General features: G+C 40.6%; 1 protein-coding gene across 14 annotated transcripts in view; it reads right to left on the bottom strand.

Moving 5' to 3' along the window:
• TTC3 (tetratricopeptide repeat domain 3) overlaps positions 1-16178 on the bottom strand; it is a 116816-nt gene that overhangs the window by 8418 nt on the left and 92220 nt on the right. For all 14 annotated transcript variants that reach the window (XM_065943337.1, XM_065943336.1, XM_065943344.1 and 11 more), the window contains 7 exons: positions 10967-11106; positions 8594-8662; positions 7765-7861; positions 6011-6111; positions 3606-3696; positions 3058-3159; positions 848-1188 (listed from right to left, as the gene is read on the bottom strand). In XM_065943337.1, coding sequence (XP_065799409.1) covers positions 848-1188; positions 3058-3159; positions 3606-3696; positions 6011-6111; positions 7765-7861; positions 8594-8662; positions 10967-11106 — 941 coding nt within the window. The remainder of the gene's footprint in view (positions 1-847; positions 1189-3057; positions 3160-3605; positions 3697-6010; positions 6112-7764; positions 7862-8593; positions 8663-10966; positions 11107-16178) is intronic.

Raw genomic sequence — 16178 nt, 5'->3', positions numbered from 1 at the left:
GCAACATGGACGGACCTCGAGGCTGTCCTACTGAGTGACGTCAGCCAGAGAGAGACAAACATCGTATGACATTGCTTACATGCAGAAACTAAAAAAAATGGTACAAATGAACTTACAAAACAGAAAGAGTCACAGATGTTAAAAACTGATGGTTACCTGGGGAGGGAAGGGGGACGGATAAACTGGGCCATTAGGATTGACATATACACACTACTATATATTATTATTTATTATATATAAAGCAGGTAACTAATGAGGACCTGCTACACGGCTCAGGGAGCACTATTCAATACTCTGAAATGACCTACAGGGAAAACCATCTACAAGAGTGGGTGTATGTGTGTGAAAGGCTGATTCACTTTGCTCACAGCAGATACTGACACACATCGTAAATCAGCTCTCCCTACCCCTCCCTCTACAACACGCTCACACACCTTACTCAGTCTCTTCAACTCACACCTCTGACAAAGCAGAGGGGCTGTTCCACAAAGTGTAAGTTGCTGCTGCCTTCTTTGATATGTGTGATATTTCTCCCCCCCGAAATGATACAAAACTAATGTTCTGAAGTTCATTTATTGATTCCATAACTAGTACTGGAGCATGTTACAGAGTTCATCAAAATCTTAGCAAATTGCCATGTGTTCTGGTGAGTGTGGATTAATCTGTTTGAAAATGCTCACTTTTATGTTTACAAAAGGAAGACAAATGCGTGTTTGTCCTTCTGAGTAAAATAACTGCACAATCTTTTCCACTTCAGCTCGTAATTGGCTGAACTGTTATCTGATCAGGAAACATCACTTCAACAAAGCATTTATTTACCAGCGCTGCTGACGTTTTAGATCCGTACCTGCTGTAACATGGGAACACCACCAACAGGTGCTCAATAATGCTATTGAACGGCTTCTTCGGCGACTGGCTTGAACGGGTGGCATGCTCTGGAGCAGCAGGTAACTTCTGATCAGCCACCGGGCGTGGTTCTGGCCCAGCTGCCTGGCCAGCGCCCTCACGCCCTGGCAGCTGGGTGGTGGCCTTCTGGTCGCAGGAGGGCGACCCCACTAGGGTGTCAGCAGCACAGCCCAGACTTGACTCCTCGGGAGCTGCTGTCTGGTCTCTGGTCCCATGACTTGTAGAAGTGGAGGGACGTTGACCATCCTGGCCTAAAGACTCAGGAAGTAATTTAGGATGAATCTGAGAGGAACACACCACAAAAGCTGATCACTAAGAGTTAGATCCATGGACAAAGACTAACAATTAAGCACAACTATAATGAATCCTGCTCCCTCAAGTGCACAGAACTTGAACTATAACAAACTAAATATTACTGTCCTTAAAAGTCACTGGTAACTGTCTCTCTCAAAACCAGCTGTTCAGGGCTTCACACTGCTGGGCTCTGCCCGAAGCTCTGCAGTCCACGCTGAAGGGCTGAGGCTACTCATGGTGTCAGAGTCCCAGTCTGCACCCCAGGCTACACCCTCTCATGCCTCCTTGACCGAGCGCTTGTTGCGAATAATGCCCCCTTTTTAAACGATTCCAGTCTAGAATACCTTCCCGAGATCCTACCCTCCTAACAGGCAGCTCCCCCGGGTGATTCCAAGGGCACTCAAACTCAAGGGTCCTCACCTGCTCTTCCTCTGGCGCCGCCTGACACAGACCTGAATTTGTGGTCCACTCCCCAACACACTCACGCTGAGCCCTGACTGCACGGGCAGCACCGCTTGCAGCTGACCACCTGAGCACTGGAAACCGCTCCCCTCCCTCCAGCCCGTGGCCTCCCTCACCGGCTCCTCCCTCCAGCCCGCGGCCTCCCTCACCGGGCCCGACGGGGACAGTGGCCCCTCTCCCACCAGGCCTCCACACTGCAGTCAGGCTGACATCATTTCCTAACTGGAAACCTACACTGGCTGCTCAGGGACCTGAGGGGAAGTCCACACTGCGGAGACACCTAACGGAATAAGGTTCCCTTTGTTCTGGCCCGGGGGTAGGGTATCACAAGCTTTTCCCTACAGTTCCCTTTGTCCTAGCGAACTTCTTTCACTACTGTGAAAGGTGTTCTTTTTCTAGCCTCCAGATACGCTGTTTCCTCCATCTGAACGTTTTGACCCTGAAACATCACACCACACAGCCCTCCTCATACACATACACACACACACACTCACTCACTCACTCCTTCTGCCTGGTGAACTCCTATTTCAGATCTCTGGCTCACTGAGACCTCCAGCAAGGGAGCTTCTGTTGAGTCCTAGGCCTTGGGGTTAAGTTAGTTCCCCCCGATTTCTGCTGCCATGGTGTTCTATGCTCTTGGCGCACTTTGCTTATAATCACGGGTTTGAAGTTGCTCCCAAACCCATGTGCATTCTGAGGGCACAGGCCGCGTCTAATCCTGATCACCACTAAACACCTGATGCACGACCAGCAGAGAAGTGACACAAGGTAAACTGTTTCTAGGCTCTTATTATTCAGGCCCCTGGCACACTGAGAGTTCCAAGGTTTTCGAAGTTTAGAGTTCTTCTGAGTGTTTATAAAATCACATAAACTAGAATTAAACATTAACAGTAAAACATTCTACTGAGATCTAATGCTTTTCCTCCTCTGTATCTGCTGTAAGAACTTGAAAACACTGGTGCTCAATAGAATATTTTACTCAGTTCAAGAATATTCTACTGAGTTCAAGGTGGCTAGCCTTTTTAACATTTTAAATCTTTTTAATTTTTATTTTTGCAGATGAATCCACAGTAAATTTGAATATTAAGAGTGCATAGTATTGAGAAGAAAAACACTTTCAAGATCAGCTTCTGATTGCAGCTCCAGAGCCTACTACCTTAGTTGAGGCTGAATGCATAGACAGAAGGGTCACAGGGTGAGGGGTGAACGAGGGCCACTCTGATGAGGCCTTCACCTAGCACCTGATGAAAACAGTAAGGTAATTATTAACCCAGCTCACGCCCACTCCCAAAACAGTAACAAACTACTTTTGGCCAGTTAAGAAAGAAATTGTGCCTCACTACTTTTTGGTTCTGTTTCCTTCAAAAAAGAAAAAAAGAGATGTAACAGACTCACTGTGTTACAGGCAGGAAACGAAAGCTCAGAAATCTGCACTTTTGGAAGTTCACTGAGCTGAGAACCATTTTTAATTGCCTGAATTTGTTCTTCAAACTGAGACTGTAGGTAGAAAGGAAAATGTTAAGTTTTTCTAACAAATTCCAAGAAAAACCACAACTGTCCATTAATGCTATTTTCCCCCTTACTATACATACATAACAAATACTCAACCATTTCCTAAGAAACGTAACTGAGATGCAAGGTTACTTCTTGCAAGGAAAGAAGTTCAAAATAACTAGAATTATTAATTCTAATTAACTCTAATATTAATCTAATTATTAATTATAATGCTCTAACCCTTATCAAACTTAACTTTGCTATCTTATCAATCAAGGACTGAGTTTAAGACAGTTAAGAAGATATTTCTTTCATGAAAAATTCTTAATTACAACAAAAAAAATGTAGTCTTTAACAGCCCTAAATAGAAAGTTTTAGTATGACACTACATGTTTTAGCATAACCATCAGACAGATTTTGACAGAACGATAAAATACCATATAACTTACCTTTGCTTTCTCAATTTCTTCTCTAACATCAGAAAGAAATGATTCCCATGAATATATGTCTGAGTCCATGTCAGGATACGCTGCCGAATCACTGAGAGAGGAGAAAAACATAAAACTGCTGATGTCCACTTGAAAACTTTTAAAAATTGAAAGCACTAAAGTACAAATGAAAATAAACATTTAAAGATAATGCAAGAAATATAATCATGCACACACACAAAAAAAGACGATTTTTAAAGAACTGAGTATCTTACAAAGTCACTACACTTTAGGAAATATTATTGACTGATCTAACCCAAAGTCCAAAACTGGTGGACAGAGAGAGCACATATTCTCCTTAATTTTAACTTCTCTCCTCAAATTTGAAGATTAGACAACTTGTCAGTTGACATCTTCATATTTAACATCAAAGGCTATCTTTGCATTGAAAAACAAACCAAAAGTTGGCAGCCTGGATACATTCCAATAAAACCTTCATCCCTACTTCATTGTAAAACAAAGGGTGTGGTCTAACAGGCTACATTAAACTTCTCAGCACCTCATGAATCTGGTCTACTGAAAGTGACAGAGAAGCTTTCTACTCCAAATTGAGAATATCAACACCACCACCAATCCACCACCAATCCATCTTAAAGAAAAACCAGAATGCTGCTTTCATGGCTTTCCTCTTTTGCCACCCTTTGCTGCAATGAGCAGAGTTAGCATAGATTCGTTAAGAAAGACTACCTGTGTACTACAAGGCTTACTAAGGAGTTAATGCTATTAGATAGTGAGGCCTGAGATATCTCTGTTTCCCAGATGCACCACAATCCGGAGCCCTTGGCGTGTTGCACACTGGCCATTCAACACCACATGGTCTCAACCTCAGCTGTATTAGTCCTGTAATCTAAATTAGTACACCAGTTTACCTTTAATCAGAAAGGTTTTCTGAAGTGAAAAAAAACTTAAATCTTGAAAAAAAGAAGGAAAAAAAAAAAGAACTGTACATTAAAACTATTTTTCCATGACCTGTAGAATCTCTGGTTCAACATTGAGGGTTTGAAATTTAAATCAAAAAGCACTAGGAATTAAAAAGTTAAAACCTGTGTGTGGAATACGATAAAAGGACCAGATGAAAAGTAACGTGCAAAAATCCATATAGAAAAGTGCTAAATTCTAGACTGAAGGAGACTCTCTGGATTCCCACGGTAAACCTTATTCCAAAACGAAAGCAAAACAAAAACAGGTAAAGATTATGGAGGGTTGAAAAAATAACCATATGTAAATATCTTTGAAAGAAACCTTCCCACACTCTACCGGTAAGACTGTTAAGTAACTATTCTTATGGAAGGCAACTGCTGAAAAGCCTCAAAAATGTGATCTTCATTCCAGGAATTTATTCATTGTGTGGAAATGACTAATAATTTAGCTGTAAGGATATCTGCCACAGTGCAGCTTTTAATAGCAAAATGTGCAAACAACCAAGCTCTCCCACTACAGTGGTATTTAAAAAACCATGACACGGTTGTACACTGGACGACTACTCAACCTTCTAAACTGAGGCTGGAGCAGTGTGAGCACTGATATGAAAGGAAGTTTCCTATGTACTACTTGGGCTTCCCTTTTAGCTCAGTCAGTAAGGAATCTGCCTGCAATGCAGGAGACCTAGGCTCAATTCCTGGGTCGGGAAGATCCCCTGGAGAAGGAAATGGCAACTCACTCCAGTATTCTTGCCGGGAGAATCCCTTGGACAGAGCAGCCTGGTAGGTTTCCAGACTATGGGGTCACAGAGTGTCAGACATGACTTAGTGACTAAACCACCACCATGTATGACTTAGTGAAAAACTGTATGTAAATTTTCTTTTTTTTCCCAAAACCTTAATGGATTTACCCAAAACTAAATTAACTAGTTATAACTCAATTTAGAATTAGGATAATTTATCATTTTGTTGATATGTTTTGATTTTCCCATGACTAAACATGCATTAATTATAATAACTATTAAAAATAAAGTCCCTTGGACTGTAAGGAGATCCAACCAGTGCACCCTAAAGGAAATCAGTCCTGAATATTCATTGGAAGGACTGATATTGAGGCTGAAACTCCAATACTTTGGCCACCTGATGCGAAGAACTAACTCATCTGAAAAGACCCTGATGCTGGGAAAGACTGAAGGGAGGAGGAGAAGGAGACGGCAAAGGATGAGATGGTTGGATGGCATCACCCACTCAATGGACATGAGTTTGAGTAGACTCTGGGAGTTGGTGATGGACAGGGAGGCCTGGCGTGGTGCAGTTCATGGGATCACAAAGAGTTGGACATGACTGAGCGACTGAAGTGAACTGAATATAATTTTTCCTCAAATCAGCCCTAATCTTGATTTCCTCAATGACAATTGTGGAAAGACACGTATGACACCACAGTACCTGCTCATTAGCTTCAGGTTCTTGAGAAACCCTTCAGCTTGTGACTGCACAGTCTGTAACTTACACACTTCCATGTCCCTCCAGCTTTCAAGCACAGATACCTACCATTAGATAAGAGAATGTAAGCATTTTAAAACTAAAACTATTTTCAAGCTGTGAAAGCAAACATTCTAAACCCCTTTCAAGTTTCTCCTTAAATGACATGTGATCAGAAGAGTGACCAGAATTTAATTATCATTTCTCTCAAGTGAATCTGAACTAAAACTTTTCAGACTTCTCTGGTGGTCCACTGGTCAGTGCTGGGGACACAGGTTTGATTCGTGGGTTTTGTGAAGGTTCCACATGCCTTGGGGCAACTGGGCCTGTGCCCCACAACTGCTGAGCCTGTGTGCTGCAACTCCTGAAACCCAAACTTGCAAGGCCTGTGTTCCCCAACAAGAGACACCCCTGCTTGCTGCAACTAGAGAAAGCCCACATGCAGCAAGTAAGACTCAGCACAGCCCCAAATTAATTAATTTAAAAAAAACTTCAGGATTTGAAAATAGAATAATACAGTAACAGTAAAATTATATTCCTAGAGTGATACTTTCTTAGATATGAAACTTTCCACAAGGCTTACTGCTCAAGCCATATAGGAGCACAGAGCTAGGTTACCTGAAAGTATTACCTGGTGTGCAAAATCTAAGGTCCTGATCATGGCAAGCAGATGGCCAGGACCCTGCCGAACAGCGTCAAGGCCGCACCTATGGAACTGACAGGCCTGGGAAGCAGAGTCGTGGTTGCCGAGTGGGAGTCTGGGACCAGCACATAACACGGTGCTACTGCACAGCTCAGGGTAAGTTATGATCAGCATGGCTAAGTGTTGAGAACATTAGAGTCTGGCTCCCCACACGAGCCACTGGCCATCTGTGTGAAAGTCACTGCATGAATGCAGACTGGCCTTGCTTTAACTCAGGTGTCAGTAATCTTGCCAGGGCCCACTAGGCAAAACTGCTTGCTAAATGGTAGAAAATGGGAACTGAATGACTTGGGGACAGAGATGCAGGAAAAGGGTCCACAAAGCAGAAGTAAACACTGGGACTCTTTTCTTTCCTTCCTTTAGAAAAGCAGCTGCATGGCTGACATTTCTTTTAAAGACCCATATTTACAGACTGCATAAGCTAAGCTCTTCCTTATGTTTCTAAAATAATTGTAGACACATTTACTAATAAATAACATTTACGTTGCAAATTAGAAAAACAAAGGCAACCATGTTTCAGGAATTCAATAGAATATAGCCAGAGATAATTATTTTTGTCTCAGTAGTTTTTCAAATTCTATACTGACTTTAGTATATATTCTTCTAGAGGGAGGAAAGAGATTATATATTCTTAGTAAGTATATTATTTCCAAGTTCCTTTTCCAGCACTGGCAAATAGGTTTTATGGTTGACTACTTCATGGTACATCACTTGATTAAATATGATGAAGCCATTGAAAGTACAGAGCATTGAAAATGACTGAATTGTGTTAAATAAGGAAAGCTGGTCACAAAACCTGGTGTACACTCTATCGTAAGATAAGCATAAAGCTAAAAAATTTTAAAGTTATAGGTAAGGAGGGAGTGGTTGTCTCAGGGAGGCAGGATTATGATTGAAAGGACACCCCTCAGCCTCCACACTTTCCAGCAATGTTGTCCTGCCTCGTGTAATTAAATGCAGAGTAAACAAATGACACCCTGCTGTATCTGTCAGTCACCGAGTACCCTGGACTCACCTCTGCATCCACAGCCCTTTGAAGACTCTCTTCATAATGCTCTTTCCCTTTCTTTATACTCTCTTCTATTTTCATTTTCTCATTTGTAAATGTATTACTGCAAATATTAAAAAAAACAAAAAAACTTACTGGAAAAAAACATAACCAGTGAGCTCACAAAGGGTGAAGTCATGTTAGCTCTGAAGTCACACCACAAACAGATAACAGAACATCTTCCAGAGAAACTTCTTGCCCAACATTTGGCTATTTAATACAAGACTCATATGTGCTCTCTGCAAATGATCAAAGGAAGATGAGAAATTAAAAGTAAGCTATTTGGTGGGAATGCTGAGAAATGGGTCCCCCATTTTTATGAAGTTAGGTGAAGTTTAATCTGATTATGTTAATAAATTTTACATACTGGCTTCTAGTATGTAGAAACATTATTTGCAATAATAAAGATTAAAAGGAAAACTTTTTATAGGTTCATAACAGACATTCTTTAATAATTCTTTAATTGTAGAGCAATGAACTACCATATAATAGTTGAGATTGTTATATCAAGCAACACAAGTTTTTAAAATACATTTTTAGTTTCAGGTTAATTCAAAGGAAGAGTAATGAACAACGCTAAATTCAGGACTTTTTATACTGACAATGTGAAATTAAAGTAGAAAACATCATAAAATAAAAATAATTAAAGAATAGATTTATTTAAATATTAATATAAATAAAACAAATTTTTAAAAAGAAACATTTAAAAGCAACATATAAGCAAAAATATATTTAGACTGTGCCTCTGATATTAAGAATATAGAAAGATGTAAAAATAAATTTAAGCTTAATTTGCCTGATTTCAAGGGACTGATCCAGAAGTAATTCAAGTGCCTTTTCCTTTCCATCATTTTCCTGGGTATACCTGCAAAAGCATAATCACCAAGTTTCAATCAATTTTCGAAGATTTTTAAAAACACAATCTTACACAGTAAATTCTACATCCACGTAAACATTTCTTGATTTCTTTACATCTCGTTTCATTTCTAGTATCTTCTAAATAGGCAAAGAAATTGGGTCCTTCTCCTTTTTGAAAAATTTCACTTCTACACCTGGGGGGCAGATCGCCTTTTCTTCATTCTACGTCATGTGTCTGCAGCACAGACCCTGTTCTTATTCCTCTGTCAGGAGCAGTTCCATCCACGTGGTTCAACATAAGACAAAGGCATAAGGTGATGGGTCATCATGAGTGTAATGCAGGTTCTCAGTCAAAATGAAAACAGAACCTAAAGTCCAATTACACACACACACACACACATACACACACACACACACACATATATGCATGCACACAGTAGGATAATTCTTCAAAACAAAGCGTGTAAATTTTTGAGTCTTAATAAGTAATGCCCTGTACCAAGAGGGTTCTGTCTCTTTCATACTCTCCTCCACAACTTTTTAGTCATCTCTACTGGCTGAAAACCAGTTTCCACAAACTACCAATTTAAATGCCATTTCACTTCTTTTGTAAAACAGTTCCTCTAAGTTTTCAATATTGGGTAGCTTTTCATGGAATCTCTGCCTTCCTTCAACAATTATCTCTGACTTGTATCGTTGCACCAACCATGAGCTCCTCGTGACCATTCATTTCTTAATGAATATTAACTGTGATCTAAAGCGTAGAAAAATCAATGAAATAACCTCATACACCTTTGTGGTTCTCTAAAAGACCCAAAAAGTTTTAAGATCTAAATATTAAAATTTAGCTTTTTTGGGAAAGTGCAAAAAGCATAAAGAAGCCTATAGCCTATCTTTAAACTGCAACAGAAAAAGCCAAAGAAATACACTAATGAAGTGAAAAGACAATAAAAAGATTATTCCTCAGCAGAAATGACTTTTATGACAGCACAGAAAAAATTTTTCTTATCAACAGTCTCAGTCTCATTTACTTTGTCTAGTTTGATAGTATGTCTGAACTCAACATATGAAATAATTAAAATATAAATACTCCAGAATTTTTGAGTAAAAATTAAGACTGTACTTGCTCAAACAGTAAGAGGTAAAAAGCTTTTTACATTTCCATAAATATGTTCTTCTAATGAAACTACTTTGAGCAAAATCAAAACTACATAGACATATGCAGTATTTTCCATTTCATCATGCTTTATACATGACTACCTAAAAACTGTCCAAAGGTTAAGGTTAGCAATACTCATAATGAAATTCATCTGATCACAGGGCACAGCAAGTGGACAAAACATAAATGCCCTGAACAGTGAGTGTGGGCAATGCAGCCCCCAACCACGCCTCCCCTTACTCATGCCCTTCAATCTGGAACAGGCCTGCAACTTGCCCGAAACAACAAAATGTGGCAGAAGTGATGCTGAAGGTTCCAGGCCTAAAGCTTCAGAGGGCCTGGCAGCTTCCACCTGTGTACTCGTGGAAGCTCTTAGCCACCACACAGGAGGTATGGCTACTGTGCTGGAGATAAAAATCACATGAAGTCCCGTGGAGAGGAAGAAGCCCTGAAACTGCATAGAGAGAAAGAGGCCAAAATGTTTCAGCCAACTCCCAGCTAAACGCAGCCACAGGGGGAACCATTGAAAAGACCAGAAGAAGGGTGGCCCAGCCAAGACAGCCCAGAATGCAAGATCCGGATCAAGTAAAAATTAAGTTAATTTAAGCCAACAAGCTTCAGGTATTCTGTTCAACAGTAGGTAGCAATTAAGCTGAGGAGTCATACGATTATTTAGGGAAACAGGGGTTAGCAATAGATCGCAGAGATTCTTAAAACAAACCTAGCCCATCTGACAACGGCCTGAATGTATTAATACTACTGAATCCTTTGTATTATAGGACCAAATTTTACTAATTTAAAGATTCAGGGTGGAAGTAATAAATAAAATGATCACCACAGAATCTTGGTGCTGGAAAGAACTGTAGATCTAGACAACTCCCCTCATTTTACAACAAAGGGGTCAAAGATAAAGTTCAGAGAAAGAGGTGGTGTTCAGAAGTTCTACTTTTATTTATGTATAAATATGAGAGGTTTAGAAAAAGCTGTAGGTGAGGTAACTCTCAACAGATGTTCTTCAGAATGAAATGAGAAGTGTCTAAAATTTTCACCTTATTTGATAGTCTGAAACTGAATACCAAAAAGGATAAAATAACCCAAAATATACCCAAATTAAAAACAAATGAAAATCATTGTCTTTTAAGTGTTACTTACATTTCTCTGGCATTTAACACCTTTTTCATTTTCTTCTTCAGTGTCTTTAGTCTTTCTTGGATTTCTTTTTTCTCCTGTTCCCATTTTTTAATTTCCTTGTTCAAATCTTCAAGGAACCAATCTAGCTCTGTCTTTGAGATCTAAAAACATTTTAGAAAGTATCTAAATAAATGGGAAGATTTACTTTTTTTCTTTATAAAGAGCCCGAGAGACTAGTGCTGCGGTGGTGAACTAGCTTAACCAATGACTACAGTTCCTCGGAACACACACTCAGGAGCTGGCTGTATGCGCTACCCCAGCCGAGCCTGGGACATGAAGTCACACAACACACAGCCTCAGCCCTCAAACAAGGACGGGCAGATACATGGCAGATGTTCTGGTACTCAGGAAGGGACTCTCCAAACTAGTGCCATTTGATCTCTGTCTTCAGAGATAGGGCTGTCACACGGAGAATGAATTCCAAGTAGTGGGCATGGAGAGGCAGAAGGTTAGAAGAGAAAGGCATATCTGTATGGAATAGTACAAGGTGGATGTTAGGACCTCAGGCGCCTGGGGCACCTTGGGGTAAAATGATCACGGGCCTTGTGAGCAACGCTGAGAAGTGTGGACCTCATCCTGCAGACAACAGGAAGCCTTCAGCAGGGTTGAGAGATGATGAGATTCTTATTTCAGAAAAATAACTGAAAGACCTAGAGGTAGATCAGGGGTAAGAGGGTACATGAAGGTTAGACCAGAACAGAAGCTTTCTCATTTTCTTGACTTTCTCTGATACTTTCTTACTGTGATCCACAACAGCAGACAAATTTTAATCATGATCCCCAGCATTATATACATACATGTATGCATCTACACCCACAGAGAGCTAAAAACACTGCCCTTACTTTTTGAGATGTTTTCCTATATTTATATTCTATTATTAATAACAATTTTAGTCAGCATCATTAAACTGACTTCACAGCCCATTAGGAATTATAACCTTTAATGTCAAATACTCTATATTAGAAGAAGATGAAATCTCACTGCAGTAGCCCAGGTGAGAGACAATGAGGATGACAAAGGTTAACTAAAGAGATGATAAAAAGAAATAAAGGACCCTTAAGAAGACTAGGATGGATAAGAAGACCGTGTGTCCATGTGGGTATGTGATGTAAAGCGGAAGGTGACAGAATCTCTACCTTGGATGAATAACTAAATAAAATTCTATTAACAAAACAGGAGACTATGGAAGATACACAGGAGAGAAATCAACCTAGATATGTATTTTTAAATAAATTTGAGTAAACAATAAAATATATATTAAGAACTCAGTAATTCTGAACCGGCAATCATTTTGATGGGACAGAGAAGTTTACAGGTGTCTGACAAAGACTATACATCCAAGGAATAAAATACTAAATTGAAATAACAAATAACCACCTTTCAACACAACCACAGAGAAAGGAGTAACGTATTTCTAACTCTTGTTGATTTACACATCTGCCAACAGGCTCCTCTAGCACAGGTTAGCACACCAAAGTCAGGTGTGTTTTTCTTCCCAAACAACCTTTCCCAACATGGGAAACTCCCACCTATTAACATACTACAATTTCAAAGTCCATTCACCAGTTCATTGGCTGTAACTTGGAATGCACTTTCCCCATAGAAAGTTATAATAGAAACATCAGTTAAACAGCCAACATTTCTCTTCCAAGAAACTCTCAGTTCCATTTGTAAGCCGAACAAAATGAGGTCTACAGTGTTAAAGAGGGCACATTCCCAGACCATGAGTCTATTAAACTGAGGAAGAAATAAATCTCCACCGGGGTGCTGAGGCAGAGCACGCGATGCTGGAGAGACAAAGAGGAAAGCGAAGGGTACCCTCTGAGACAGGTTTGGAGAGATTCATGTCCACCTTCACAGCCTCCCGCCTTCCCTCTGGCACTCAGTTCCACCCACTGGGGGCCCTTCCTTCCTCAGCACCCTCGAGTTTGGACTCCTGACTTAAGCACCCCCCCAGTCGAGGGCCTGCCAGGCACCCAGGCACACTTCCACATCTCTCCTCTCCTTCCTTTTCAATCTCTCACCCCCAGCGCGTCTGATGGCAGCACAGTGCTACAAAGACCCACTTCGACTCGCCTGGAAGTAGTCACACTTCACTCTTTAGCTTAATCTACACGGGGTTGGCGTGCATGTTTTATTTGGTAAGTCCAATACTTGTTTGCTTTTTAAAATATAAATGTGTTATCTCTGCTTGGTGATAAAGGCCATGGGGCTGAGATACTTGCTAGAATTTCAGGCCATGTGACAAAGAGAAATGAAACGCTGTATCTTGAGGCTCTGGGTGGCCAGGTACACCATCACCTGAGACATAGGCTTCTCTGTCAGCTATCTTAAGTAAGGGCTGCCTTTTGAAACTTCTTCTGAACCTACGAATTCTCTGTAAGTTTTATGCCAGTTTTTCGAAGGGTCATCTCTTCAATGTTAGCAGACAGGTTGTGCACATGCCTGTAAATGCCAGTCATTTATAAATAAAATACACTCTGGACTACTATTTCTAACAATTACTGTGTGAGTCAGAATGGAACAATATTTACAAGAAACAAAAAAGAAGTTTAAACTTTAATATTTTCTAGTTTGAAATTCTACTAGTATCAACGATTGCTTAATGGTATCTCAATTTCATTTTTGCTTTAGGGAGCCTTTCACGTCCCACCTCTGACCAGGTTCCCTATAATCTGACCTTCCTGCTTAGGCTTAGAATGTGGCCAGGTCACTGAGGACAAGGGTTCAGCTACAGAAACTCAGGGTCTCCTCCTTCAGAGAGGACAGGGTACCCTGGAGCCAAGCTACACAGATTCCCTGGGAAATAACAGCTTCTAGTCAAAACGGGAACCAACTTAGAACATTCCACCCTCATCAGCTTTAGACACAAGGGTTTTGGATGTTCCTGGCAGGTAGATTCAACATTGTGAATGTACCTCTGACCAGCCCAGGTCCTTCATGAATTTCAAGTCCTGCCTCAGGAGTAGGTTGGACTTCAGCAGCCTTGAGATGTGCAGGCCAACTGTCTTTAGGCAGAAGAGGTTCAACAGTTCGGTGACATTTCCTCCAGCCTGGGGACAGTTCAACTCACACTTTCCTTGCTGCAACCTTGCTGATCTTGAATTTGCTGAGTCACTACTGTGACGGAGGTGACCACCATGCCTATCTGGCCTCATGAAGAGGTGTGACATAAAAGTCCTGGAAGATCAGCACAGAGCTTGGCACTTGAGCATCCAATATAAACATCTGCCAAATGAAAGAATGAGTGCTACCCTCCACTACATACTAGCAGTAAATAAAGCAACAGTCATCACAGAACATACAGGCCTGACGACCTTTCCGTAGGCTGCTGAAATATGGAGACACAATTCACTAAACTCAGTTCTTTAGGGGCCCAAGTACACACTGTTGGGGAGCACTGGCAGAGCTCCTAGTCTGCACACTCAGATCCAAGGATGGCCAAGAAACAGTCCTCAGTCTCAGGGGGATCATAGATCGGTGGGGGAAATATGCATAAAAGATAATTACTATACCATACACAAAAAATTAACTCAAAGTGGATCACAGGCCTAAGTGGAGGAGCTAAAACTGTAAAACTCTATAGCGCATAGGAGTAAATATGGCTGACCTTGGGTTTGACAGTGGTTTCTCAGCTATGATATCAAAAGCATAAGAAACAAAAGAAAAATGAGAGAAACTCGAACTACACTGAAAACTTAGAACTTGTGTGTTGCAAATGGTGACATCAAGAAAGTGAAAAGACAGTACACAGAATGGGGCACAGGAGAAATAAATCTGCAAATATGGGAAGATGAGAGAAAATATTTCTAAATCGTATATAAGAAATTTGTACCTAGAATACATATATACATAAGTGTGTGTGTGTGTGTAGACTCTTAATTCAATATAAAAAAACAAAAAATCCAATTAATAAGTGGGCAAAGGATTAAAACACATTTCTCGCACTTTCCAAATATATAAAAATAGACATAAAACACATATAAGATGCTCAACACCATTAGCCTTTGGGGAAACATGAATCAAAACTACAATGAGAAACCACTTTACACCCATTAGAAGAGCTAAAATAAAAAAGATGGATGATAGAAAGTGTTAATGAGAACACAGAAAGATTGGATCCCTCACACACCTGGTGGGAATATAAAATGGTGCAGCTGTTTTAGAATAGTCTGGTAGTTTCTCAAACTCTTAAATATGGAGTTAACAGATTACCTAGCATTTCCACTCCTAGGTATACATCCAAAAGAAATGAAAACATGTGTTCACACAAAAACTTGTACTCAAGATATTCATGTTACTTGTAACAGTCAAAAAATGAAAAGAATTCAAATGTTCATTTACAGACGAATGGGTTAATAAAATGTGATACAGCATATGATGGAATATTATTCAGCAGTAAAAAGGAATGAAGCACTGATTCATGTTACATGGACCATTGTACATGGGTAGACCTTGAAAACGTTAAGCTAAGTGAAAGAAGGTGCTCACAAAAGACCATGTATAATATGCCATTTATATAAAACACCCAGAATAGGCAAATCCACAGAGTAAATTAGTGGTTGCCAAGGGCTGAGGGAGGGAGGAGAACAGGGAATGACTGGCAGTGATTAGACTTCTTTTGGGGTGATAAAAACGTTCTAAACATGGATTACAGAGATGGCTACACAACTCTGTGCTTATACTGGACACACTGACTACATAGTTTAAAGAGGTGAATTTTATGGCATGTGAACTACATCTCAATAATGATGTTAACAAAATGATAATTACCGTCTAATACAGTGAGGTGGTCATTATCACTACTGCATTAACAAAGGCCTCTAACCAAGGCTGAGGTTCTGTCAGTGACTGCTTCCTCCACAAAGTGATGCCTGAGTTGGGCCCAAAGGATAAGGGGTGAGCCAGGCACAGGGATGGAGAAGGCCCTTGAGGCAGAAGGACCAGTGCTGGGAAGAGGTTTAGAAGTGAAGAAACCACACCACAAGCTCCACTACCCTTTAAGGGTAGAGGACGATGCAGAGAGCCAGCAGAGAAGAAGGCTGGAGATGGAGCAGGCACCAACCACAGGGGGGTTTCAAGCCCAAGGTGACTGCTGAGTGTTCACGCATTACCGGCACTGACCTGCTGTGGCAGAGGGATGGCACACACAGCCCATCCTGCACCCTCCCCA

The sequence above is a fragment of the Muntiacus reevesi genome, chromosome 8 (assembly GCF_963930625.1).
Source record: "Muntiacus reevesi chromosome 8, mMunRee1.1, whole genome shotgun sequence".
NCBI classification, from domain to species: domain Eukaryota; kingdom Metazoa; phylum Chordata; class Mammalia; order Artiodactyla; family Cervidae; genus Muntiacus; species Muntiacus reevesi.
Note: the sequence above shows the minus strand (reverse complement) of the source record. Positions and strands in the feature narration are given on the sequence as shown.